Source organism: Oncorhynchus tshawytscha, linkage group LG07, assembly GCF_018296145.1.
Source record: "Oncorhynchus tshawytscha isolate Ot180627B linkage group LG07, Otsh_v2.0, whole genome shotgun sequence".
NCBI classification, from domain to species: domain Eukaryota; kingdom Metazoa; phylum Chordata; class Actinopteri; order Salmoniformes; family Salmonidae; genus Oncorhynchus; species Oncorhynchus tshawytscha.
Window position 1 is genome coordinate 34,548,277 of NC_056435.1, and position 26,692 is coordinate 34,574,968.

General features: G+C 43.2%; 1 protein-coding gene across 2 annotated transcripts in view; it reads right to left on the reverse strand.

The window, feature by feature from the left end:
- Positions 1-25,340, reverse strand: part of LOC121846792 (chemokine-like protein TAFA-1) — a 264,698-nt gene extending 239,358 nt beyond the window's left edge. The window contains exons 1-2 of one of the 2 annotated variants that reach the window (XR_006083726.1): positions 24,672-25,326; positions 12,975-13,108 (exon numbers count right to left, since the gene is read on the reverse strand). Coding sequence is in view for 1 of the 2 variants with exons in the window: in XM_042324337.1 (XP_042180271.1) it covers positions 12,975-13,098 (124 nt within the window). In the remaining variant the exon portion in view is untranslated. Of the gene's footprint in view, positions 1-12,974; positions 13,109-24,671 lie in introns of both variants that reach the window. The other variant, XM_042324337.1, reaches the window with a different exon arrangement.
- Positions 25,341-26,692: the final 1,352 nt, after the last annotated feature.

Genomic DNA, 26,692 nt, shown 5'->3' on the forward strand with positions numbered 1-26,692 from the left:
CACAGCACAACATACACCACACTCACCTGCAACACCACAAGAACTGTTGACTGACACAGAAGCATGCTCAGCATCATATCACACAAGGTCAGGAAGAGTGGCCAAGCCCAGAGCTGTCCTAGACCTGTGAAATGTCAAAGGGTGTAGGCGGATCGCTGCCCTAAAAGAGTTCCAGACTGTAAACGTGTTCTTGAAAAGTTGACTTGAAATGCTTTGGTATTGTATTTGTTTGAAAGGTTAAGATGTCTTTGCTTCAGTGAAAGCTGAGTTGCTGAGAATCCTTTGTTCAAAAGTATGCTGAATCATTGTTTCAGAGTATGTTATGTTGATTCAGTTGGTGCAGTATAAATTGTTACTTACCTTGAGTTCAAACTACAGAGCATGTATTCAAAAGAAATGCTAGAATATGTTGAACATTTTTATTTTTGTTTTTAAAGAAGGGGGATGTAATATTCATATCTGTAAACATACTGAATTGTAATTGGATGCACTTTACCGTCATAGCATATATTACTGCGCTCTGATTGGTTAAGACCACCCAGGTGATAAGGTCATCTTCCGTTGATCATGGTATGAGACACGTGAACATGCCAATTATAGCTCGCTAATAAAGAGCTACATTTAGAAATATCCTGTCCAACTGCATTTTATTGTTTTGTACAAAGTGTGCAAATCGAGACATGGAGTTGTTTTTATTAGAGGGGAGACGTTTAACTATTATCTAAATTGTGGGGTCTTTGGTAAACAAAAGTGTCATAATACATAGGGGCATATTTATCAATCAGGGCATTTGAAGCCGATCAGAGATCTTCATGCCTTCTTCCAAACCTGGTCTGATATCACAAAGAAGTTTGTCCTGTCCCTATGGGGATTTATCTAATTAAACAGTATTTTATGGAATGGAGATTACCTGTGTGGAGCTGTTTTTACACACCAATAATCAGTGTTCTCTTTAGGTGATATCACCATTACGCTTGCCCTTGGTGACAGTCTGTTCGGTTACAGCCAAAAGCTGCTCTGTTGGAATGTAGTCAGTCTCTTATAGAACCTCTGATCATTCAGTTCCCTGAGTACTTCAGTCTTATACAAGGCGTAGTCTTGTACAACTCCTCCCTTGTCCACTGTGTGGATGGCTATAGAGGTGTCATTCTGGACATTTAAAGGCTTCCCACTGGGCACAGGCATCAAATTCATTGTCTATTCCATGCTGGTTCAACGTAATTTCATTAAAATTAAGTGTAAACAACATTGATTCAATGAGTGTGTGCCCAGTGGGTCCGAGCGGGTAATGTTATTCTTTACATAAGGGATAGAGGCCACTAGCTTGGATATGTCTTTAGGCACCAGTCTGCAATACATACAGTAAAATGGGAAAGTATTCAGACCCCTTCCATTTTTTCACATTTTGTTACATCACAGCCTTATTCTAAAATGGATTAATCTACACACCAATCTACACACAATACCCCATAATGACAAAGTGAAAATATTTGTTTAGAATTTTTAGGAAATGTATTAAAAAGAACTGAAATAACTTATTTACATAAGTATTCAGACCCTTTCCTATGAGACTTGAAATTGATTTCCATTGATCATCCTTGAGATGTTTCTACAAGTTGATTAGAGTCCATTCAATTGATTGGGCATGATTTGGCACACCTGTCTATATAAGGTCCCACAGTTGACAGTGCATGTCAGAGCAAAAACCAAGCCATAAGTTCGAAGGAATTGTACGTAGAGATCTGAGGCAGGATTGTGTCAAGGCACAGATCTGGGGAAGGGTACCAAAACAATTCTGAAGCATTGAAGGTCCTTAAGAACACAGTGGCCTCAATCATTCTTAAATGGAAGAAGTTTGCAACCACCAAGACATGTCTTAAAGCTGGCCGCCAGGCCACACTGAGCAATCAGGGGAGAAAGGCCTTGGTCAAGGAGGTGACCAAGAACCCAATTGTCACTCTGACAGAGATCCAGAGTTCCTCTGTGGAGATGGGAGAACATTCCAGAAGGACAACCATTTTTGCAGCACTCCACCTATCAGGCCTTTATGGTAGAATGGCCAGACGGAAGCCACTACTCAGTAAAAAGCACATGAAAGCGTGCTTGGAGTTTGCCAAAAGGCATCTAAAGTACTCATACTAAGATTATCTGGTCTGATGAAACGAAGATTGAACTCTTAGGCCTGAATGCCAAGCCTCACGTCTGAAGGAAACCTGGCACCAGTAAAGCATGGTGGTGGCAGCATCAGGCTGTGGGGATGTTTTTCAGTGGCAGGGATTAGGAGACTAGTTAGGATTGAGTTAAAGATGAACGGAGAAAAGTACAGAGAGAGCCTTGATGAAAACCTGCTCCAGAGCGCTCAGGACCTCAGACTGGGGCTAAGGTTCACCTTCCAACAGGACAACAACCCTAAGCACACAGCCAAGACAATAACAGGAGTGGCTTCGGGACAAGTGTCTGAATGTCCTTTGAGTGGCCCAGCCAGACCCCGGACTTGAACCCGATCAAACATCTCTGGAGAGACCTGAAAATAGCTCTGCAGTGACGCTCCCCATCCAACCTGACAGAGCTTGAGAGGATCTGCAGAGAACAATGGGAGAAACTCCCCAAATACAGGTGTGCCAAACGTGTCTTACCCAAGAAGAATTGAGGCTGTAATCGCTGCTTTGTCATTATGGGATATCGTGTGTAGATTGATGAGACACAAAAAACAATTGAATAGATTAAGGCTGTAAGGTAATAAAATGTGGAAAAAGTCAAGGGGTCTGAATACTTTCTGAATCCACTGCTGGGTCAATAGGCCCAGGTGGAATGAATGCAGATGGAGCCCTAAACACAGTTGTCGTGGGGGATAGAGTGGTTGCAATCTCTAAAGAGCGGTTTCAGATGCGATGTGCACATTAGTTAGTAGTCGAAAAGTGTTGTAGTTGTGCGTCCTGATATTCAGACTGATTTGCTCCTATATGTATTATTGGTATATATTTTCCATAAATAGTTCAATCAAGTTTATTGCACCGTACTGGCCACGTTAGTGTTTTTCTTTCTCCAATCAAGTAAAAAACAAATTGCACAATAGACACTGTATTTAAAAAACATTGGCTTTTCAAATATATTCCATACTCCTTAATTATATTTTGGCTATATTCCCACTAATATTCCTTTATGTACAGTACCAGTCAAAAGTTTGGACACTCCTACTCATTCAAGGGTTTTCCTTTATTTGTACTATTTTCTACATTGTAGAATAATAGTGAAGACATCACAACTATGAAATAACACATGGAATCATGTAGTAACCAACCCTTTGTCTTGATGACAGCTTTGCACACTCTTGACATTCTCTCAACCAGCTTCATGAGGTAGTCGGGACCATCATTTGTTTTTCAACAGAACAATGACCCAACACACCTCCAGGCTGTGTAAGGGCTATTTGACCAAGAAGCATTACTTGTGTATCCCAATCTTGATATTACTTTAGCTTTGGTCTTGAAACAACATGCGGGAGGAAACCACGCAATAGCCACTCTAATATTATATTAGATAACCACTCTATATTTAGTAGCCTATATCTCCGGTTTAGCCCCCGTCTCCCTTAATCTGCATTGGAAGAACTCATAAATGTGTTGCTACTCACAGAATGTTTCAGAGATCTCTAGTTATGATGCTGTGTACATTTCATAAAATGCTTATAGTCAAACAACTAATAATAATGGTCATTTTCCTGTGTTTGGTCCGGACTGCGTTCTCACCATCAGCGAACCGCACCACGGTACGCATTGAATCTACCGAAACCACTCTTTTTCAGTGAATCGTGGTGAGAAGTCCTTGACACATTGCTGCCAACCTGATCAAATGTTTCCTTTTTAACCAATTTGCTCAAATCGGATTAAGTCGCCATTCATTCAAGTGAGCGGAATTTAATTGAATTCTGATTCCACCATCCATTCACAAACAGATTAATTAATGCAATTAAAAGTGGGTGTGAAATTAATCAGATTAATGGCCAAACAAAAACACGAAAACTCATAGTGAGATGTTATTTGCCTGTGGGTAGTATGTATGTAGTTGTAAATCTGCTTGCTTGCTCCTTTGGCAGTTTGAAAATGCGTGTAAATCGAAGCTGCATAAGTGAACCAGTCATGTGGATTACATTTAATGTTGACCAAATTTAAATATGGTTTGAGCACTATCGTGAGATTACAGAGTATGTTTCTTTCATGTTTTCACTGAATGTAAAATGCATGCAAAACTACAAGGGTGTATTGAGTACTTGATAGTGTAGCTAATTGCTATGTTTTCCAAACAGGAAAACCATCCCTCTTCTGAGCTAGCCATCCTCATGGAAAATGTAAGTTTACCAAATTCAATCCAGTCCTCATTTACCAAAACATAGATGTCCCAAGGTTCACCAACCCACCCACCTACTCAGACATTCCACAGAAAAGACCCCACAGCAGAAAAGGTCAAAGTAAACCACAAAATAGATGTCAGAATCATATACATTGGTCATATAAAAAGCCTCAACACAACATTTACAGTTACGAGGGTGGTCAATCTGGTCATCATAACATAGGACTCCATTCAACAACATTGACAGCTCGGTTTCTCCTTATCGGTGGACGTTTAATTTTCTGCTATTGCTTACTTTAAAATTAAGATTTACAGTATCATACATCACTATTCGTTTTGATGAAGCGTCTTCAGCTGTCATTTTGACAAAACAAATAGTGTTGTCAGACACAATAAGAAGTACATTGTTTGATCTAGTGTCGGTGCTAAACTGTTTCTCATTGTTGATTAAATCAGCAGAACAGGTGAAAGTACTGACAGGTTAGCAAGTTGTTTTCCACATTGTACATGAAGATACAAGCAGCCATTTGGTGTGACTGTGAACTAATAATGTGATTAGGAATCCATTTTAATAGTGTAATTTAGCTATGTGGTTATTTCTATGTCATGATGGATAATCATAGTAATTTCATGTTTTTTTATGCCTGAAGAGTTTTCCCAGACTGAGGGAGTATTGCATATCACATGGTACATTGAACATGAATCTCATTAAAGCACCTTCCAAACATCTGTGAATAGGTTAATCATTTTAACCATTTTATAAATGCTATGGGTAAGCCATGTTTGCCGCAGTAAAATCTCGGGTTAACCCAGAACTAAAGTATCACATAATTGGTTGGCTGCCTGAGTAAGTTCTGGGTCGATACATGTTAAGAGAAGAGATCAAGAAATGCTAGAACAAGGAGCGGAATCAGAGTGAGGAGCTCCACCCTCTCTCTTTGCAAGTTGTCCCCTCCTCTTCCAAAATTCGAAATCATGATTTGACCAAGTAGCAAGTGAAGAAAAACCCTGGAACTACTGCTAGCCTTATCTGATGCATCCTGTTCGGTCCTGACAGATTCTCTCGCTTTACACACTTAATCTTTCTATGAGAGACTAGCTTCAATGTGGAATTCATGACCTATTCACCTTATGCTATAAACCATCAAAAAATCTGCATGAATTGCTCCAAAACAAAGTCCTCAGCCTCCCACTTCGTGAAGCAGCCTATATCTCACAATTTCCCTCTGAATATATTTTTGGATTCCTCATCACATCATCACATCAAGTGATTCTTAATTAATCACATCATTAGTTCACAGTCACAAATAGTGGCTGCTTGCATCTTCATGTACAATGTGGAAAACAACTGGCTAACCTGTCTGTCACCAGTTCTGCTGATTTAATCAACAATGAGAGACAGTTTACCACCGACACTGCAACAAACAATTGACTTCTAATTGTGTCTGATAACACCATATTTGTTTTGTCAAAATGACAGCTGAAGACATCTCCATCAGAACTAATAATGGTGTATGATACTGTAAATCTTAATATTGTAGCCTACATTGGAATGGGAATCAGCTAGTGCCCTCAGAGATCTAAGGGCGCCTTAAACAGTTCTGCCACTATCATTAACCGACTGCCTCGCCATTGTATTCAATATCCTCCCTGTGGGCATTGATAGGAGACACAATGGCAATGCACTTCTATTTGGAAGGGAAACAATTAAATATTCAGTGGCATTTGAACATAAAACTGACCGTAAAGAAACGTTTGATTCCAATCTGATTCCTGCAAACAAAAACTATCCATATACCTTTGGATGTTACAGTTTGACCCTTCTATTGGGCTGCAGAGTGTCCAGTAAAATCCACAGCAGCAGCCTGCTTTCTTCAGGAATGTTCCTGGCACTACTGTGCTGGTTGGCAGGTGAGGAGAGAGCTGAGCTGGGCTTGTATGTCATGTCACATTCCCCTCATCTGTCAATGTAGTGGATTATTTCTTGAGAGACTAGAATTGGCTGCCCAGAATCAGGGCGCCATCAATCTTCCTGGCGCGGGGGGACGCAGGGGAGGCCACAGAGCAGAGGCTCATGGGAAGGCAGCGGCGCCACTTCCTGAGTAGGTGATGGAGCAGTCAGGCAACTCGTTACTCAATCCCAGCGTCAACTTTGACCAGCATATTTGTCACTGAAATATTCAAATAAAGAAAGAAATGGAGGTTGAAAACCCCTATCTCTCTCATATATTTTCGGTATGCATGTACTGCACAGTGGCATTCTGTCACCTGGCTGTTGCAGGAGGGGATAAGCCGTTTTTTCAAACATTGTTAGATGCTTGAACAGGCTTGAGGATTACATTTGTACCTTGCTCAACATGACCTTCACTTCCCCTGTGCAGAGATATGTCCACACCCTCATCTGAACACAGAGAGCTCCTGCACCATTCACTCACTCAGCCAGAGAGCTCAGGTAGCCAGTGTGAAAATCAGCCTTCATATCGAGATCCACACTCCCTTCATTCAAGGCTTCTTTTTGGCACAGAACACATGCCTGTTAATCAAACAATTTGTTAGAAAATAATGCATATAGACTAGGCGATATTGCAATATTCTGAATATGTGATAGACATGGATGTTTTCAAAATAAGACGTGTGTACGAGGCCAGAAGTTGTGTAAACAGAAATACTGCGTCAAAGGCAAGTTTGACTGAGTCCAGCCCACAAGGCAGAAGCACAACCACTCACACGCAGAGCTATTTGTTTTGTGTATTGACTGCCAAAAGTTGTAGCCATCTTAAAAGGCTTTGAGCCGTAACCTATGAAGCGTAACATGTAAAGTTCCTTAAAAAAAAAAGATGTTTACAATGTTCTCAGCATCTCAGCATGTATGTAACCAGATGAAAGCATCTTACAGAGTAATGCATTATGTCAGGTAAATATGATGCATCCCGGTTGAATTCTGTTTAACGTTTCTCCTATTCAATTATGACTATCCATTAAATTGTATTTGATTCCAGAAAAGAGCCAAAGCATAAAACCAAAGTGTTCATCAATCTGAGATCTCACTCTCGTCTGTCTCCACACACTGTATACAGTATATTTATATCACATAGTCTGGTCGCTGAAACCAGAGAGCATCCTAAGATTATAAAATCAATTCTAATACAAATATTCATCATAGCATTTCAATTCCGAGAAAGCAGTTCTCGTTAGATCGGTTAACGCCAGTATGCACATGAGTAAGATTGATGAGCACTTAAAAGGCCTTGAAAGTACAGTAAAACAACAACAAAAGTGTCCATCACCCGGCCAACATAAAGGCAACGTACATTTGGAGTGGTTTTTGATTATGATAGTGAATGTCAACACATCCAATAGTGATTATACTGCATGTATTGTAACGTGTCATTGCCAATTATTGTAATGCTTTATTACTGTTAGTTGTAGATAGCCTGAGCTTAACTTAGACTTTCTATCATTCTAGAATTTGAAAATAAGCCAGTGACAGTACTCACTGAGTACTTGCTGCTGATTGACCATCCCAATCTTCTCCATAGCACACTGAACAATAAATGCATCCGTTGCTCTTCTGTGCCAAGAATCATCCACTTTCACAGTACAGAACACTCCTGCTCTCAGACAAAACACTCTTACCCTCAGACTGAACACTCCTACTCTCAGACTGAACAGTCCTGCTCTCAGACTAAACACTCTTACCCTCAGACTGAACACTCCTATTCTCAGACTGAACAGTCCTGCTCTCAGACAAAACACTCTTACCCTCAGACTGAACACTCCTACTCTCAGACTGAACAGTCCTGCTCTCAGACAAAACACTCTTACCCTCAGACTGAACACTCCTACTCTCAGACTGAACAGTCTTTCTCTCAGACAAAACACTCTTACTCTCAGACTGAACAGTCCTGCTCTCAGACAAAACACTCTTACCCTCAGACTGAACACTCCTGCTCTCAGACAAAACACTCTAACTGTCAGACTGAATAGTCCTGCTCTCAGACAAAACACTCTTACCCTCAGACTGAACACTCCTGCTCTCAGACAAAACACTCTAACTGTCAGACTGAATAGTCCTGCTCTCAGACAAAACACTCTTACCCTCAGACTGAACACTCCTGCTCTCAGACAAAACACTCTTACTCTCAGACTGAACAGTCCTGCTCTCAGACAAAATACTCTTACCCTCAGACTGAACACTCCTGCTTTCAGACAAAACACTCTTACTCTCAGACTGAACAGTCCTGCTCTCAGACAAAACACTCTTACTCTCAGACTGAACAGTCCTGCTCTCAGAATGGAAATTACTTGTAGTTTCCCACAAGGATAGAATAAGTGTGTGTGTGTGTGTGTGTGTGTGTGTGTGTGTGTGTGTGTGTGTGTGTGTGTGTGTGTGTGTGTGTGTGTGTGTGTGTGTGTGTGTGTGTGTGTGTGTGTGTGTGTGTGTGTGTGTGTGTGTGTGTGTGTGTGTGTGAGCTGATCTCGCTGACCATAACTTTCACAAAACTAGAACAGGAGGATATTTTTCTCACCCTTAACTTAGCTGACCTCTCTAGGTGCAGGCAGTTCTCGTGTTAAAAGCTAATTCGTTATCAACATACTTGCCTTGACATCACATCGGAGAAATAAATGCCTTTTTTGGGCCTTGTGCTTCAATTACTGGTGTTTCACTCCATGGTGCAGCATGGCTCGGAGAATGAGACAAGCACAGATAGATAGCATCAATGTTTAACAGGTGTTGGGATTTGGTTTCCTGGTGAAAGGGGTTTGGAATACTGTTGTTGTCAGCAGCTGGTTTCCTGGTGAAAGGGGTTTGGAATACTGTTGTTGTCAGCAGCTGGTTTCTTGGTGAAAGGGGTTTGGAATACTGTTGTTGTCAGCAGCTGGTTTCCTGGTGAAAGGGGTTTGGAATACTGTTGTTGTCAGCAGCTGGTTTCCTGGTGAAAGGGGTTTGGAATACTGTTGTTGTCAGCAGCTGGTTTCCTGGTGAAAGGGGTTTGGAATACTGTTGTTGTCAGCAGCTGGTTTCCTGGTGAAAGGGGTTTGGAATACTGTTGTTGTCAGCAGCTGCGGGGAGCGAGTCATTGTTAAAAGCTTAAAGCAGCCTGTTTCTGCCAAACACACATGGCTGGGGAGAGAATGAACGCCACAACTCTACTCCCACTGGTGTAAAGTACGTCAGTAAAGTACTTTAAAGTACTACTTAAGTAGTTCTTGGGGTGTATCTGTACTTTAATATTTATATTTGTGATAACTTTTACTTCACTACATTCCTGAAGAAAATAATTTACTTTTCACTGCAAACATTTTCCCTGACACCCAAAAGTACTTGTTACATTTCTAATGCTAGGCAATACAGGAAAATGGTCAAGTTCACACACTTATCAAGAAAACCTCCCTGGTCATCCTTACTGTCTGTGATCTGGCAGACTCACTAAACACAAATGCTTTGTTTGCAGATTATGTGTTGGAGTGTTTTTAAATGGTGCCATCTGATTTGCTTAATGTAAGGAATTTGAAATGAGTTATACTTTTACTGTTACTTTTGATACTTAAGTATATTATAGCAATTATATTCCATTTTGTTCCTTAAGTATATTTTAAAACAAATACCTTTAGAGTTTTACTCAAGTAGTATTTTACTGGGTGACTCACTTTTACTTGAGTCATTTTGTATTAAGGAATCTTTACTTTTACTCAATAATGACAATTGGGTACTTTTTCCACCACTGTCTACTGCCACATAAACGGGGAAAATCAGACCCACCTCACTGGCACCCTCCCCTTTTGCCCCCACAGTCGACAAGGAACTGGATTTAATTGTTGAATGTTTCCAGAGAGGGAGAGAGAAACATAATTGTAATTTCCATGTGAGCCACTGTGATCAAAGCAGCCTGCACTCATGGCATACTGATGGGGAGTTTAGCCTAGAGCTTGTCCTATGTATCAACCAAACAGCTCGTCTGATAGATTCAGGATGCTGCAGTCACTCTTTCCCCACACTGAGAATCCTCTCCCGTTAAAAAGTGCTCTTTGTCTATCTGGGGCTGAGGGGGAGTTTCAACCTCTGATCAAAACAGCAGCTGCAGCTGAGCTTAAACATTTACAATCAACTCCAAGCAACAAAATATTTACTCCAAAGAATGTATGAGAATGTCAATAAAAACAACTTTGAAGATAAAGTAGTTATACAGTTACCAGTCAAAAGATTAGACACACTACTCATTCAAGGGTTTTTCTTTATTTTTACTATTTTCTACATTGTAGAATAATAGTGAAGACATCAAAACTATGAAATAACACATATGGAATAATGTAGTAACCAAAAAAGTGTTAATCAAATCAAAATATATTTCATATTTGAGATTCTTCCAAGTAGCCACCCTTTGCCTTGATGACAGCTTTGCATACTCTTGGTATTCTTTCAACCAGCTTCAAGAGGTAGTCACCTGCAATGCGTTTCAATTAACAGGTGTGCCTTCTTAAAAGATAATTTGTGGAATTTCTTTCTTTCTTAATGCGTTTGATCCAATCAGTTGTGTTGTGACAAGGTAGGAGGGTATACATAAGATAGCCCTATTTGGTAAAAGACCAAGTGCATATTACGGCAAGACCAGCTCAAGACCCAGAGTTACCTCTGCTGCAGAGGATAAGTTCATTAGAGTAAACTGCACCTCAGATTGCAGCCCAAATAAATGCCTCACAGAGTTCAAGTAACAGACACATCTGTACATCAACTCTTCAGATTAGACTGCGTGAATCAGGCCTTCATGGTTAAATTGCTGCAAAGAAACCACTACTAAAGGACACTAATAAAAATAAGAGACTTGATTGGGCCAAGAAACACGAGCAATGGACATTAGACCGGTGGAAATCTGTCCTTGTGAGATGCAGAGTAGGTGAACGGTTGATCTCCGCATGTGTGGTTCCCACCATGAAGCATAGAGGAGGAGGTGTGATGGTGTGGGGGTGCTTTGCTGGTGACACTGTTGGTGATTTATTTAGAATTCAAGGCACACTTAAACAGCATGGCTACCACAGCATTCTGCAGCGATACATCATCCCATCTGGTTTGCGCTTAGTGGGACTATCATTTGTTTTTCAACAGGACAATGACCCAAAACACACCTACTGGCCGAAGGAGACTGATAGTGCTGCATCAGATGGCATGGCCTCCACAATCTCCCGACCTCAACCAAATTGAGATGGTTTGGGATGAAGTGGACCACAGAGTGAGGGAAAAGCAGCCAACAAGTGCTCAGCAAATGTGGGAACTCTGTGCAAAAGCTGTCTCATGGCAAAGGGTGGCTACTTCAAATATAAAATATATTTTGATTTGTTTAACACTTTTTTGGTTACTACATGATTCTATATGTGTTATTTCATAGTTGTGACGTCTTCACTATTAGTCTACAATGTAGAAAATAGTAAAAATAAAGAAAAAGCCTTGAATGAGTAGTGTGTCCAAACTTTTGACTGGTGCTGTATGTAGAGCTGGAGCCATAAGCAATGAACCCTTGGAAACAAACCATCCATTATACCATACTAGCATCTATAGAAACAAACAATCCATTATACAATGCTAGCATCTATAGAAACTAACAAACCATTATACCATGCTAGCATCTATAGAAACAAACAATCCACTATACCATGCTAGCATCTATAGAAACAAACAATCCATTATACCATGCTAGCATCTATAGAAACAAACAATCCATTATACCATGCTAGCATCTATAGAAACAAACAAACCATTATACCATGCTAGCATCTATAGAAACAAACAATCCATTATACCATGCTAGCCTCTATAGAAACAAACAATCCACTATACCATGCTAGCATCTATAGAAACAAACAATCCACTATACCATGCTAGCATCTATAGAAACAAACAATCCATTATACCATGCTAGCATCTATAGAAACAAACAATCCACTATACCATGCTAGCATCTATAGAAACAAACAATCCACTATACCATGCTAGCATCTATAGAAACAAACAATCCACTATACCATGCTAGCATCTATAGAAACAAACAATCCATTATACCATGCTAGCATCTATAGACACAAACAATCCACTATACCATGCTAGCATCTATAGAAACAAACAATCCACTATACCATGCTAGCCTCTATAGAAACAAACAATACATTATACCATGCTAGCATCTATAGACACAAACAATCCACTATACCATGCTAGCCTCTATAGAAACAAACAATCCATTATACCATGCTAGCATCTATAGAAACAAACAATCCACTATACCATGCTAGCATCTATAGAAACAAACAATCCACTATACCATGCTAGCATCTATAGAAACAAACAATCCACTATACCATGCTAGCATCTATAGAACAAGCACAAAAACAAATGCAACCACAGGGCACTTCTTCTCACAGTAGCTACCATAGTGTTTTCAAACCACCATCAAAAACCATCGCTATTACAAAAAGACAGAAGACTGTTTTCTCACTGTATCCACCAGGGACACAGTGAATGGTAACATAGCATTATTATACCCTGACACTTCTCAGAGAGCTCCCCTGAGAGACTGGCTGGGTACTGGGTAGCATGTGATGTGGCAGACAGAACAGAGACAGGGGCTCACCCAGGATCTGTATGGCATTGCGTCCGGGTCGCGGAACGTGGTGCTGCTGGATAGTCTCGTACAGTGTGGCCTGGCACAGCAGCAGGAAGCCTAGGCTAATCCACAGGCCCAGGAACCAGGACATGGCAGAGCGGCTGCAGAAAGAGTGCAAAGAGAAGGTTAAAGCAACATGGCAGGGCAGGGTGGCAGAGTGGCTACAGGAGGAGGGCAGAGAGAGGGTTAAAGAGACATGTCAGGGCAGGGGCAGCTACAGGAGGAACTGAGAGGGGGTTAAAGAGACATGGCAGGGGCAGCTACAGGAGGAACTGAGAGGGGGTTAAAGAGACATGGCAGGGGCAACTATAGGAGGAACTGAGAGGGGGTTAAAGAGACATGACAGGGGCAACTATAGGAGGAACTGAGAGGGGTTAAAGAGACATGGCAGGGGCAGCTACAGGAGGAACTGAGAGGGGGTTAAAGAGACATGGCAGGGGCATAGGAGGAACAGGGGTTAAAGAGACATGACAGGGGCAGCTACAGGAGGAACTGAGAGGGGTTAAAGACATGACAGGGGCAACTAGGGGGAACTGAGAGGGGGTTAAAGAGACATGGCAGGGGAACTATAGGAGGAACTGAGAGGGGTTAAAGAGACAGGGCAGGGGCAGCTACAGGAGGAACTGAGAGGGGGTTAAAGAGACATGACAGGGGCAACTATAGGAGGAACTGAGAGGGGTTAAAGAGACATGACAGGGGCAACTATAGGAGGAACTGAGAGGGGTTAAAGAGACATGACAGGGGCAACTATAGGAGGAACTGAGAGGGGTTAAAGAGACATGGCAGGGGCAACTATAGGAGGAACTGAGAGGGGGTTAAAGAGACATGACGGGCAACTATAGGAGGAACTGAGAGGGTTAAAGAGACAGGGAGGGGAACTGGGGGAACTGAGAGGGTTAAAGAGACATGGCAGGGGCAACTATAGGGGGAACTGAGAGGGGTTAAAGAGACATGGCAGGGGCTACAGGCGGATATCAGAGGAGGGGAACTGAGGAGGAACTGAGGGGTTAAAGAGACATGACAGGGGCAACTATAGGAGGAACTGAGAGGGGTTAAAGAGACATGGCAGGGGAAGCTACAGGCGGATATCAGAGAGAGGGTTAAAGAGACAGGGCAGGGGCAGCTACAGGAGGAACTGAGAGGGGTTAAAGAGACATGGCAGGGGCAACTATAGGGGGAACTGAGAGGGGTTAAAGAGACATGGCAGGGGCAACTATAGGAGGAACTGAGAGGGGGTTAAAGAGACATGGCAGGGGCAACTATAGGAGGAACTGAGAGGGGTTAAAGAGACATGGCAGGGGCAACTATAGGGGGAACTGAGAGGGGTTAAAGAGACATGGCAGGGGCAACTATAGGAGGAACTGAGAGGGGTTAAAGAGACATGGCAGGGGCAACTATAGGGGAACTGAGAGGGGTTAAAGAGACATGGCAGGGGCAACTATAGGAGGAACTGAGAGGGGTTAAAGAGACATGGCAGGGGCTATAGGGGGAACTGAGAGGGGTTAAAGAGACATGGCAGGGGCAACTATAGGACGAACTGAGAGGGGTTAAAGAGACATGACAGGGGCAACTATAGGGGGAACTGAGAGGGGTTAAAGAGACATGGCAGGGGCAACTATAGGGAACTGAGAGGGGTTAAAGAGACATGGCAGGGGCAACTATAGGGGGAACTGAGAGGGGTTAAAGAGACATGGCAGGGGCAAATATAGGGGAACTGAGAGGGGTTAAAGAGACATGGCAGGGGCAACTATAGGAGGAACTGAGAGGGGTTAGACATGACAGGGGACAGGGGGAACAGGGTTAAAGAGACAGGGCAGGGGCAGCTACAGGAGGAACTGAGAGGGGTTAAAGAGACATGACAGGGGCAACTATAGGGGGAACTGAGAGGGGTTAAAGAGACAGGGCAGGGGCAGCTACAGGACGAACTGAGAGGGGGTTAAAGAGACATGACAGGGGCAACTATAGGGGAACTGAGAGGGGTTAAAGAGACAGGGCAGGGGCAGCTACAGGAGGAACTGAGAGGGGTTAAAGAGACATGGCAGGGGCAACTATAGGGGGAACTGAGAGGGGTTAAAGAGACAGGGCAGGGGCAACTATAGGGGAACTGAGAGGGGTTAAAGAGACAGGGCAGGGGCAGCTACAGGAGGAACTGAGAGGGGTTAAAGAGACATGGCAGGGGCAACTATAGGAGGAACTGAGAGGGGTTAAAGAGACATGACAGGGGCAACTATAGGGGGAACTGAGAGGGGTTAAAGAGACAGGGCAGGGGCAGCTACAGGAGGAACTGAGAGGGGTTAAAGAGACATGGCAGGGGCAACTATAGGAGGAACTGAGAGGGGTTAAAGAGACATGGCAGGGGCAACTATAGGGGAACTGAGAGGGGTTAAAGAGACATGGCAGGGGCTATAGGAGGAACTGAGAGGGGTTAAAGAGACAGGGCAGGGGAACTACAGCAGGAACTGAGAGGGGTTAAAGAGACATGGCAGGGGCAGCTATAGGGGGAACTGAGAGGGGGTTAAAGAGACATGGCAGGGGCAACTATAGGAGGAAATCAGAGAGAGGGTTAAAGAGACATGGCAGGGGCAACATAGGAGGAACTGAGAGGGGTTAAAGAGACATGGCAGGGGCAACTATAGGAGGAACTGAGAGGGGGTTAAAGAGACAGGGCAGGGGCAACTACAGCAGGAACTGAGAGGGGTTAAAGAGACATGGCAGGGGCAGCTATAGGGGGAACTGAGAGGGGGTTAAAGAGACATGGCAGGGGCAACTATAGGAGGAAATCAGAGAGAGGGTTTAAGAGACATAGCAGAGGGTGTCTAATGGAGGAGATAGAAAAGACTGAGGGGGTGATGGAGGGTGACCCACAAAATATATGGAAGGAACATTGAAAAGAAACACAAACCAAATGAGAGAGGTTAGGAGAGGTGAAGTCAGGGACAGTGGCTCTTCGAAGAAAAAACAGGTATAAACATTGATCGGCATGGCCAACATGGGGAGGGCTATCCCAGGACAATCAAAACAACTCTATCTGAAGAGAAAGGGACAAGGTCAAACTTGTCAAAAATCACCATACTACATGAGAACAGAAAATTATTGTGACATGACTCAGAGACAAAAAAATATCCCAGACTTGTGTATGGGGTAGCTACAGAGAAAACGGGACCATTAAATCCCTAGTGTTGCATGTGTTGCAAAGATATTACCTGCAAGACAGTCACCTCTCCATCGATGGACATATTTTACGAGTTCCAAACAACACTGTGCAATTGGAAAATAGACACTACTTAAACCTAAGATCACAAATCAACCAATTTTGATCATCATCTTCACACCATGTACACACTGTAGCCTACCAACTCAAAATATAAAGGCCCAAAATGTATGCTTCCATTCCACACATAAAGGCATGATGAGATGCCTTGGCCATTCATTTAACGATCGCCTAACGGATGCTGAAGGCCGACATATGGACCCACGCCTCGCTCGCCCTTCCTCACAGTGAATAATAACTCCGCCTCTCCAGGTGTTACTACCTCCTCTCCTCATAATTCCATTGTGAAACATGCTCGGCCCTGAATTCACTACAGCCTTCCAAAACTGCATCCCAGTCATTCAGTAGATTTTCCACATCCTCATTTGTAAAAGTGACCTGGTCCCATACTGATAAACAATCTCAGAGTGTTTGTAAATTATATAGTTTGGAAGGGTAGAATTATGTCTTTCATGGCGTTATCAGAGTTATGGCAAGGTCCGCTCAATCCAAGATTACAGCCAATTAATTACAGCATTACCCCCAAAAACGTATACCAGTTTCATTTGAACACCAGAATGTTGAAAGCTGTGCTATACAGATTGCAAAATAGCTTAGAAAAGATTTTTTTATGTACCGATTTTATGGCACAGGGGGAATGAGTGATATAAAATGACGCAAGGTTTAAGACTTCGTGCTTTTCAGCTAAAACTATTGTTCTTGCCACCATCAAAATGTTGAATATTTAGAGTATACAATCATCGCAGCTCTGCAGATTTTGTTGTGAGGATACAGAAAGAATATACCCTTTCTTCTGGTATAGCCCTCAGGTAACCAGTTTCCGGTCTCAGGTTCGGGAATAGCTGAAAAAGCACAACATTAATCAAAAATTGTTGGGAGATCTGGAGAAACCTGGTCGGTCAGGTGATAATATACTAATACTCTTAGTAAAAGTCTTTATCTTCAACTCTCAATCTGTGGATTATATTTGATAAAATAGATTCAAATTGTATATTAAACACAGCATAGTTGAAAGATACCGTGGTTCTTCCTTTAAAAGTTGTGGCATACTGCAGCACTGCTTGCTGGGTGCCACAGAATTCTATGGCATGTTATTTGAGTGTTAGCCATTGTTGCCAGAATGACGCAATTTACCACAATCTGCCAAAATCTACCACAAACAGCAATCCATGCTTTGGTTTAGTTTATTTGGCACTGTTTCCAAATGCTAACGTTTCAGCATTTGTGGTACAAATCCTATTCAAGTCATGGTATTGATATTAGCATTTTTTGCACAGTATGTTCAAATCATCTATATGTGACTTTGTTGAGCTTCACAATAACAGTTCTCTGCTGCCAATTACTGGAACGATTTGCAAAAATCACTGAAGCTGGAGACCCATATCTCCCTCACTAACTTTAAGCTCCAGCTGTCAGAGCAGCTCACAGATCACTGTACATAGCCCATCTGTGAATATCCCATCCAACTACCTCATCCCCATACTGTTATTTGTTTTATGCTTCTTTGCACCCCAGTATCTCTACTTGCACATTCATCTTCTGCACATCTATCACTCCAGTGTTTAATTGCTAAATTGTATTTATATCCCCACTATGGCCTACTTATTGCCTTATCTCCCTTATCTTACCTAATTTGCACACAATGTATATAGACATTTTTTCTCTATTGTGTTATTGACTGTATGTTTGTTTATTCCATGTGTAACTCTGTGTTGTTGTTTGTGTCACACTGCTTTGCTTTATCTCTGCCAGGTCGCAATTGTAAATGAGAACTTGTTCTCAACTAGCCTATCTGGTTAAATAAAAAATAAAAAATATTGACACCTTTTATATTCAAGTCGACTGCTGAACACTGATCAATTGCAGTAAAATAAAATACCTGACTTCAACTGAAAGACTGTCCTTATTGCTATCTCCCTTGTACGTGAAACACGTTTGGACCGTAGTATGGCACAGATTGCCATTGTGTTGTCCTCTTGGTAGTTTTTTTTGTTATAGTATTGATAAATGGCAAAGAATCAGCAGACCTAAAGAGACCTCCCAGTAAGCAAAACTAAGTTGAAAAGACATTGCAATTGGCTCAATTTAGGTTCTGAAATATAGGTGAAAAAAAAGTTTTTATCTGACATTTTAAATACATACTGTATTTTTCAGATGTTGAAAATACATATTTTTCGGACATTGAAATCAGGTTAATTTTCAGATCTGAATGAAAGATGAAAGGACTTATTTTCCGGACATTGAAAATGCGTATTTTCCGGACCATGAAATCAGGTACCTTTTCAGTTCTGAATAAAAATTGAAAATATGGCATTTACGGATGTTGAAAATGCATATTTTGGGGTTTGTGATTCTATGACCAGCATTATCACAATAATATTACTTTTTTTAAATTTAATTTAGGATAGAGGAGCCAAATGAAGATTACAACATAGAATATTTATTATTGTTCCCGTCTGTCACATTCACTGTCACGACTTCCGCCGAAGTCTTCCAGCACCTCCACCAGTACAACCGAGGTCTCTCCTGAGCACCCCTTTCCCGCCTGAGCCCAGTGGGATCCGTCTCTCCTTGTCACAGGAGTACGACGGGAGTGCTGACAACTGCCAGGGTTCCTCCTTCAACTTAACCTCTATCTGGCCACGGTCCACCCAGCTCCATCGGACCATGAGAGGGTGTCTGCCCTCGTCTCGTGCCTCACCAGGTAAGCCCTGGAGTGGGCCAACGCGTGTGGAGAGAGGGAGATGCGGCATTGGACCATCGCAGACGTCCAGATCGGGGTCTGGTGGTTCCATCCTCCCGCAGCCCCTCTTCTATACCCATGGAGCTGGGAGGGGCGGTGCGCAGGGAGACCGGAGGGGGTTTCCGCTCGTGCACCATCTGTGGCCACAGAGGTCACACTGCTGGTCGGTGCCGGGTTGGTTCCTCTGGGAATCGAGGCAGCAGGCATGGCACTCTGGCATCACCCCAGGTGAGCTGGCACCATTCTCACCCAGAGTCCTCTGTTGCATGTTTGGGTCTGTCACTTTTCCTGAGTTTTCCCCGCTTTCCCGGCATAAAGCGCTCGTAGATTCAGGCGCAGCTGGGAATTTCATTGATAGAGCGTTAGCTCATAGTTTAGGGACCCCCATTGTTCCCGTGGATGTGCCCTTCCCCGTTCACGCCTTAGATAGTCGACCATTAGGGTCAGGGTTAATTAGGGAGGTCACCCCTCTTTTGGGCATGGTGACGCAGGGGTCACATGGAGAAAATGAGTTTTTTCCATATTGACTCTCCTGCGTTTCCCGTGGTGCTGCAAGCGCACCGAGCATGTGTCTCCTTCCTAGGGTATCGCATTTCCACGTCAGGGGTGACCGCATTGAAGCCGTGCGTAATTGGCCGACTCCCAACACGGTAAAGGAGGTGCAGCGATTCTTAGGGTTTGCCAACTACTACCGGAGGCTTATCCGGGGTTTTGGTCAGGTAGCGGCTCCCATCACTTCACTGCTGAAGGGGGACCCGGTGCATTTGCAGTGGACAGCTGAGGCGGACAGGGCTTTCAGTCCCCTGGGGGCTTTGTTTACCTCGGCTCCTGTGTTGGCTCATCCGTATCCCTCTTTGGCGTTCATAGTGGAGGTGGATGCGTCCGAGGCTGGGATAGGAGCTGTGCTCTCTCAGCGCTCGGGTACGCCACCAAAGCTCCGCCCTTTTGCCTTCTTCTCGAAGAGGCTCAGCCCGGCGGAGTGAAACTATGACGCTGGGGACCTGGGAGTTGTTGGCTGTCGTCAAGGCCCTGAAGGTGTAGAGACATTGACTTGAGGGGGCTAGGCACCCTTTTCTCATCTGGACTGACCACCACAATCTGGAGTACATCCGGGCGGCGAGGGGACTGACCGTCACTGCAGTGAGGCCCCGGTGTTCGCACCGGGGGACAGGGTCTGGCTCTCGACCCGAAACCTGCCCCTCCGCCTGCCCTGTCGGAAGCTGGGTCCGCGGTTTGTGGGGCAATTTAAAGTCCTGAGGAGAGTGAATGAGGTATGTTACAACCTCCCCCCAATTACCGCATTAACTCCTCGTTCCATGTGTCTCTCCTCAGGCCGGTGGAGGCTGGTCCGCTCCAGCAGTCTGGATATATTTCTAATAAACGTAGTCAATGGGTTCTGGTTGGGAGATGTACATATGGTCACTGTGGGGACGACGTCATCGATGCACTTATTAATGAAGCCAGTGACTGATGTGGTGAACATATTCCAGTCTGTGCTAGCAAAACAGTCCTGTAGCTTAGCATCTGCGTCATCTGACCATTTCCATTGTCGTCCCCACGGTGAACACATTTGATTTTGTTTTGATTGTTCAGGTTCAGCATGAGCAATAGTTCTGTTAGTTTTGCTTTAAACAATCAGTGTATATGGTCATTTTTAGATATACAGGGTAAAGTTGATAATTCCATAACTAGGACAGCAATCACTTTCGTGAGCCGCACTGCATGGTCAATGCGGGAGGAAAAGAGAATCTCACTCCAGTAAAAATGTGTAAATGGTCAAAACCATTTGATTTGTTCTATCAATTCATTTGCTTTGTCATAGCAAATTTCTTAAGATAAATATTGATACATTACCAGCTCAATTACTTTTAACCTGCAAAAGTTCATCAGCGGGTGATGGTGATTTCAGATCAAAAGTGGACAAAAAGTAGCCTATACATTGCTCCCCCTAATCTGATAGTGGGGTTGTAGATGCCCAGTCAACCTTATGGCTCATCTCAGGTGCTTACAAACACCATAGACATTTAAATAATTTACACACACAGACACACACACACACACACACACACACACACACACACACACGCACACACACGCACACACACACACACACACACACACACATACACACACACGCGCGCGCGCACGCACACACGTGTTTATGCAACAAATGTTAGTGTGTCGGATCATATCACATCGAAATAAATCGCATCGATTCATTCCTCGAATCAAACCGAATTGCACTGAATCGTTTCAAACAAAAGCATATCATTCCTGTATTGAATCGGAGCCCGTGTACAGTATCTAGATACAAATCTAATCGTCTTCAAGGGGAAAGATGCACAGTAGAGCACAGTAGAGTACAGTACGGGTTCTTTACTTTACTGTAATCTACTGTGCTCTACTGTATTGTACTGTACTCTACAGTACTGTACTCTGTTTCTTTACTATACGTTACTGTAATGTAGTGTACTCTGCTGTGCTCTACTGCACTGTGCTGTTCAAACTTGTGAAACATAGATGTCTATGATTGGATCAGATTTGGTCAGGTCCAGACCGAACCAATCTGAATCAGTTATAGACGCATATGTTTGGGCCAAATCAAAGCTGGTATGGACAGGACCAAATCTGAAACAATGACAGACTTCCCTGTTTTGGCCAAATACAGGCGGTCCGGACAGTATGTCTGTGGATGTTGAAATCAAGGCTGGACAGGATGAAATCTGAACCAAACATATACAGTACCAGTCAACAGTTTGGACACACCTGTTCAGACTCACCTATACACCTACTCATTCAATGGTTTTTCTTTCTTTTTACTATTTTCTACATTGTGGAATTGTATTGAAGACATCAAAACTATGAAATAACACATATGGAATCATGTAGTAACCAAGAAAGTGTTAAACAAATCAAATGTATATTTTTATTTGATATTCTTCAAAGTAGCTTCAAAGTGCCACCCTTTGCCTCGATGACAGCTTTGAACACTATTGACATTCTCTCAACCAGCTACAAAAAAAACACTACTAAAGGACACCAAAAATAAGAAGAGACGTGCTTGAGACGTGCAAGATTCATGAGCAATGTACATTAGACCGGTGAAAATCTGTCCTTTTGTCTGATGAGTCCAAAATTGCGATTTTTGTTTCCAACCGCCTTGTCTTTGTGAGACACAGAGTAGGTGAACGGATGATCTCTGCATGTGTAGTTCCCACCGTGAAGCACGGAGGGAGAGGTGTGATGGTGTGGGGGTGATTTTCTTGTGACACTGTCAGTGATTTATTTATAATTCTAGGCACACTTAACCAGCATGGCTACCACAGCATTCTGCAGCGATATGCCATCCCATCTGGTTTGCACTTAGTGGGACTATCATTTGTTTTTCAACAGGACAATGACTTAACACGCATCCAGACTGTGTAAGGGCTATTTGACCAAGAAGGAGAGTGGAGTGCGGCATTAGATGACTTGGCCTACACAATCACCCGACCTCAACCCAATTGAGATGGTTTGGGATGAGTTGGACCGCACAGTGAAGGAAAATCAGCCAAGAACTGCTCAGCATATGTTGGAACTCCTTGAAGACAGTTGGAAAAGCATTCCAGGTGAAGCTGGTTGAGAGAATACCAAGAGTATGCAAAACTGTCATCAAGGCAAATGGGTGGCTACTTTGAAGAATATCAAATATCTTTTAATTTTTGTAACACTTTTTTGGTTACTACATTATTCTATATGTGTTATTTCATAGTTTTGATGTCTTCACTATTATTCTACAATGTAGAAAATATTTAAAAAATAAAGGAAAAACCCTTGAATGAGTAGGTGTTTGCAAACTTCTTAATGGTACTTTAGGTCTATGATTAGTTCAGATTGGTTGTGAAATCAAGGCCGGTCCAGACCGCATCAAAAGACCCCCACAAAACATCCGGTCCAGACACCACCAAAAAGTCGGTCCGTGCCTAGTCAGCTATAATGCCTGTTTTACACCACTTCTGAGTTATTACTGAATAAGAGTTTCACATTTAGAAATTGTGAAAACAATTGCTTCAAAGACTATTTGAAGTGGGGAATACTTTACACATGTAGCCTATTTAAGCTATTCTGTTGCTATCACATACTCTGGCTGTGTAGCTGCCTATCTAGATTCTTTTCTCTCCAAATTATAGGCTAGAAACTTGGTATGTGCATGTCGGTTTGAGAAAAAGTAGACCTTCCTCTACTCTGAAATGACATTGAGACTAGCCTACTGAATATTCAACAAGCAGAAATTAATCATATAATTATTAACGGCATATTGTAATCCCCTCTCCTGCAATAAATCCGCTGTAATCCGCAGTTTTGTGGAAATGTGAACTGTTCCCCAGGGAATGCTTTTTACAGCGCTGTTTCTCTCTGGCAAACTGCCTTGTTCCTGAAAAAAAAAACGGAATCTTTAGCCTGAACAACGGCATGAAGAGAAGAAGCTGCTCTTTCGTCCTCCCCTCCTTTCGTTTCAGCTTTGAGCAACTCTTGGACTGTCAGCATGCATTCATGTCAAATAAGGAATGTTGTCTTGACCGACAGCGCGAGAGAATATGGATGGAGAGGAGACCCAGAAAGATATTTGGACCACACAGGCTTAGGCCTATGAATTTCAATGTAAACTTTCACAAGTTAATGGTAGCCACATGAAAAAATAAAAAATCACCATGTCAGTGCTATGTAAAGCAATTCATTTACACATGACTTTTAGTTTGAATCCCTACCTCTGTGTTTTTTTATGAAAAAAAAACAATGCGCACTTCATGCAGGATTGGCCATTTGCGCCTGTTTAACGAGCCATTTGGTTGTCTCTTTGGGTCTAATTAGACCATTGATTTATATCGGCCTTGATGGTTGTGGAATAGATGTTACATTGCCTTTCTTACGAGCATCCAATGTCCGGCCAATTTAGACGAAACACGTAGTGCAATGGTCCCTGCTTGGACACACCTGCGCACTGTCTCTGCACAAGATAGGCTTCCTGCTGATGTGTAGCTTTCCCTACAACATGGTTGTAAAGGGGCAATTTTACATGGTAAGTAAATGCCTTTGACACGGTTCAGCTTAGGATAGCCTGTAGAAAAATGTCAATGGAATAGACTTGATATGGATATCATGTGTCAATTTAAGATCTCAATTAAGACTAATAACTCTTTCTAATATAGCCTTGCATTAAAATGAATAAAGAAGAGTCTGGGCTAGAACATTTGCATGTTACAGCCTTGCCTATTGTGTTCCATAAGTAGCAGCATAAGACTGACATCTCTGCCCTACTTAGAACTGCATGGCACTTTCAGCATATCAGACAACAGGAAATGTCCAAAAACACGCCATATCTGGAATGTGCATAGCCTACACTCCTCATTAAACCATACAGCAGTTCAATCCAACACATGTATGCTGGTCATGTCACATGCTCTGCCTGTCTGTTGCTCACAGCCCATACCTGTCATCTTAATACAGTGGCTCCTGGAGCCCTTCCACTTCTTACAAACATGACAGCTAAACCTTATCTTGAAAGAGCTCCATAATCCGATTGTTTTAAATGAAAGTATATTTTCAAAAGGAACAGAATATAATCACAAAGCACTAACAGAGTCCCAAAGAATAGCCCCAAACCCTTTACCTGAGTGGTCTGTCTGGTCAGAAGAAAAAGAGCCCGGCTGTCGGTATCACCGTCTGTCCAACAGACTCACAACACTGTCTTAAATCCATCCATAGTCTGAGGCCAGGGTTTCCCAACAACGATCCAGGTGTAAATGAGCACAGCGCTGCAGGATAAGAGGGTGAGGAGCTCTGTTGTTTCGGCTCCCTCCTCTCACTGTCCGTCTGAAATCCTGAGAGTGCAGTCACCAGAAACCTCCTCAGCTCACAGCCACGACACTCTGTCACAAACTAGCCAGGGTTTACAGGATGGAAAGCTGCTCAGGTCACCTTTATATCAGCGCAGACAGCAGCTCCTTTCTCTCCTTCTTTCTCCCTCTCCCTTTTCTCTCTCTTCTTACTCCTGTGAGGATGAAAGCCCTCTCGTGACGACAGGGAGTTAATTTGCCTCCTCACTTCTCAGACACGGACGGAGATTGGCTCCAGCGGAACGATAGTTCTGTCTCCTCTTGGCTCCGTCCCCCCATTGAGAAGCTGCTCTGGTTGTGTGTGTGAGGCTCAACCCTCTTTCCAAAGCACTAAGTAGTGTCTATATGTGTATTACAATACAGCCCAGCCAGAGAGCGAAAGGGAGAGCGAGGGAATGTCCATAGAGAGAGAGAGACCAAGAGAGAGAGGGTGAGAAAGAGAGGGAGAGAGGGAGAGCGGGAGAGAGAGTGAGAGAGCTGGATCACATGTCTTAAAGCAAGACTGCCCACTTCTGCATCGAGACTATCATCTAATGAAGCATGCCTATTAACCCCCCTCCACTCAAGACATGATGCTCTGTGCTTTACAGCTGGAATGCTTGTCACTGGGTGTGTGTCCCTTTGTGTGTGTGTGTGTGTGTGTGTGTGTGTGTGTGTGTGTGTGTGTGTGTGTGTGTGTGTGTGTGTGTGTGTGTGTGTGTGTGTGTGTGTGTGTGTGTGTGTGTGTGTGTGTGTGTGTGTGTGTGTGTGTGTGTGTTGAGAGGGATTGAGAGGGTGTGGAGGAGGGGTTTTACTCATTGCCATCCAGCGTTTAAACGGAGATTGAAATATGCTCAGAGCATGATGCTTTTAATAGAAGGGAGTTTGCCTCATCCAAGCTCTGTAATCACCACATTATCCAGCGCTGGCTGCTTTGCTGGCTTGCCTGTTTTTGTGGTGGCATTGAGGCTTTGTTTAGCACCCAGATCCTCTTGCCGTTTCACACCTCCCAAACAAAGTTGCATCTGCCACAGCTGGCGTAATGAGAGAGCATTCACGCAATGTTCAGTCACAAACTGAATCTGCTGGCTCAGTGGCATAGATGTCCATTGGTTTTCGTGTTGTTGTTGCTAGTCCACAGTCAGGCAGAAGGAAACCAACCAACAGTGTTTATAGGAGGAAATTGAGTGTGTAAAATAGGGGATAGACCACCTAACCCCCTCTATGTATTAGTTCACCTTTAGCTAGAATTACTGTGAACCGGCCAATCAGCCACAGCTGCCAAAGCTCTCTCCAAGACTGTAACGCCCAACACAGGAGATGAGAAGCAGGTACAGGGAGTGAACCATTTAATATAGACGGACATGCAACGGAACAAGAACAGCATCAGGACATAAACACAACACGACAAACAATGCTGTTTGGAACAACACAGAGGAGCAGACATATATGCAGGGACAATCAACAAAGTGAGGGAGTCCAGGTGAGTCCAATGAGCGCAGCTGTGTGTAATGATGGTAACAGGTGTGTATAATGACGGGTAGCCTGGCGCCCTTGAGCGCCAGGGAGGGGAAGCGGGGGCAGGCGTGACACAGACTGACATTTCACAGAAAATTAAACCAACTTATTAGTGATGTGCATCATTCCCTTTCAACACAATTTGATACGTATCTAGATACACAGGCTCCGATACGATACATGAATGATAAACACAACAAAAATTGGAGTAACTGGGGACATTAGGTTAGGGTTAGATTTATGGTTAGGGAAAATAGGATTTTGAATGAGACTGAATTGTGTCTCCACAAGGTTTGCT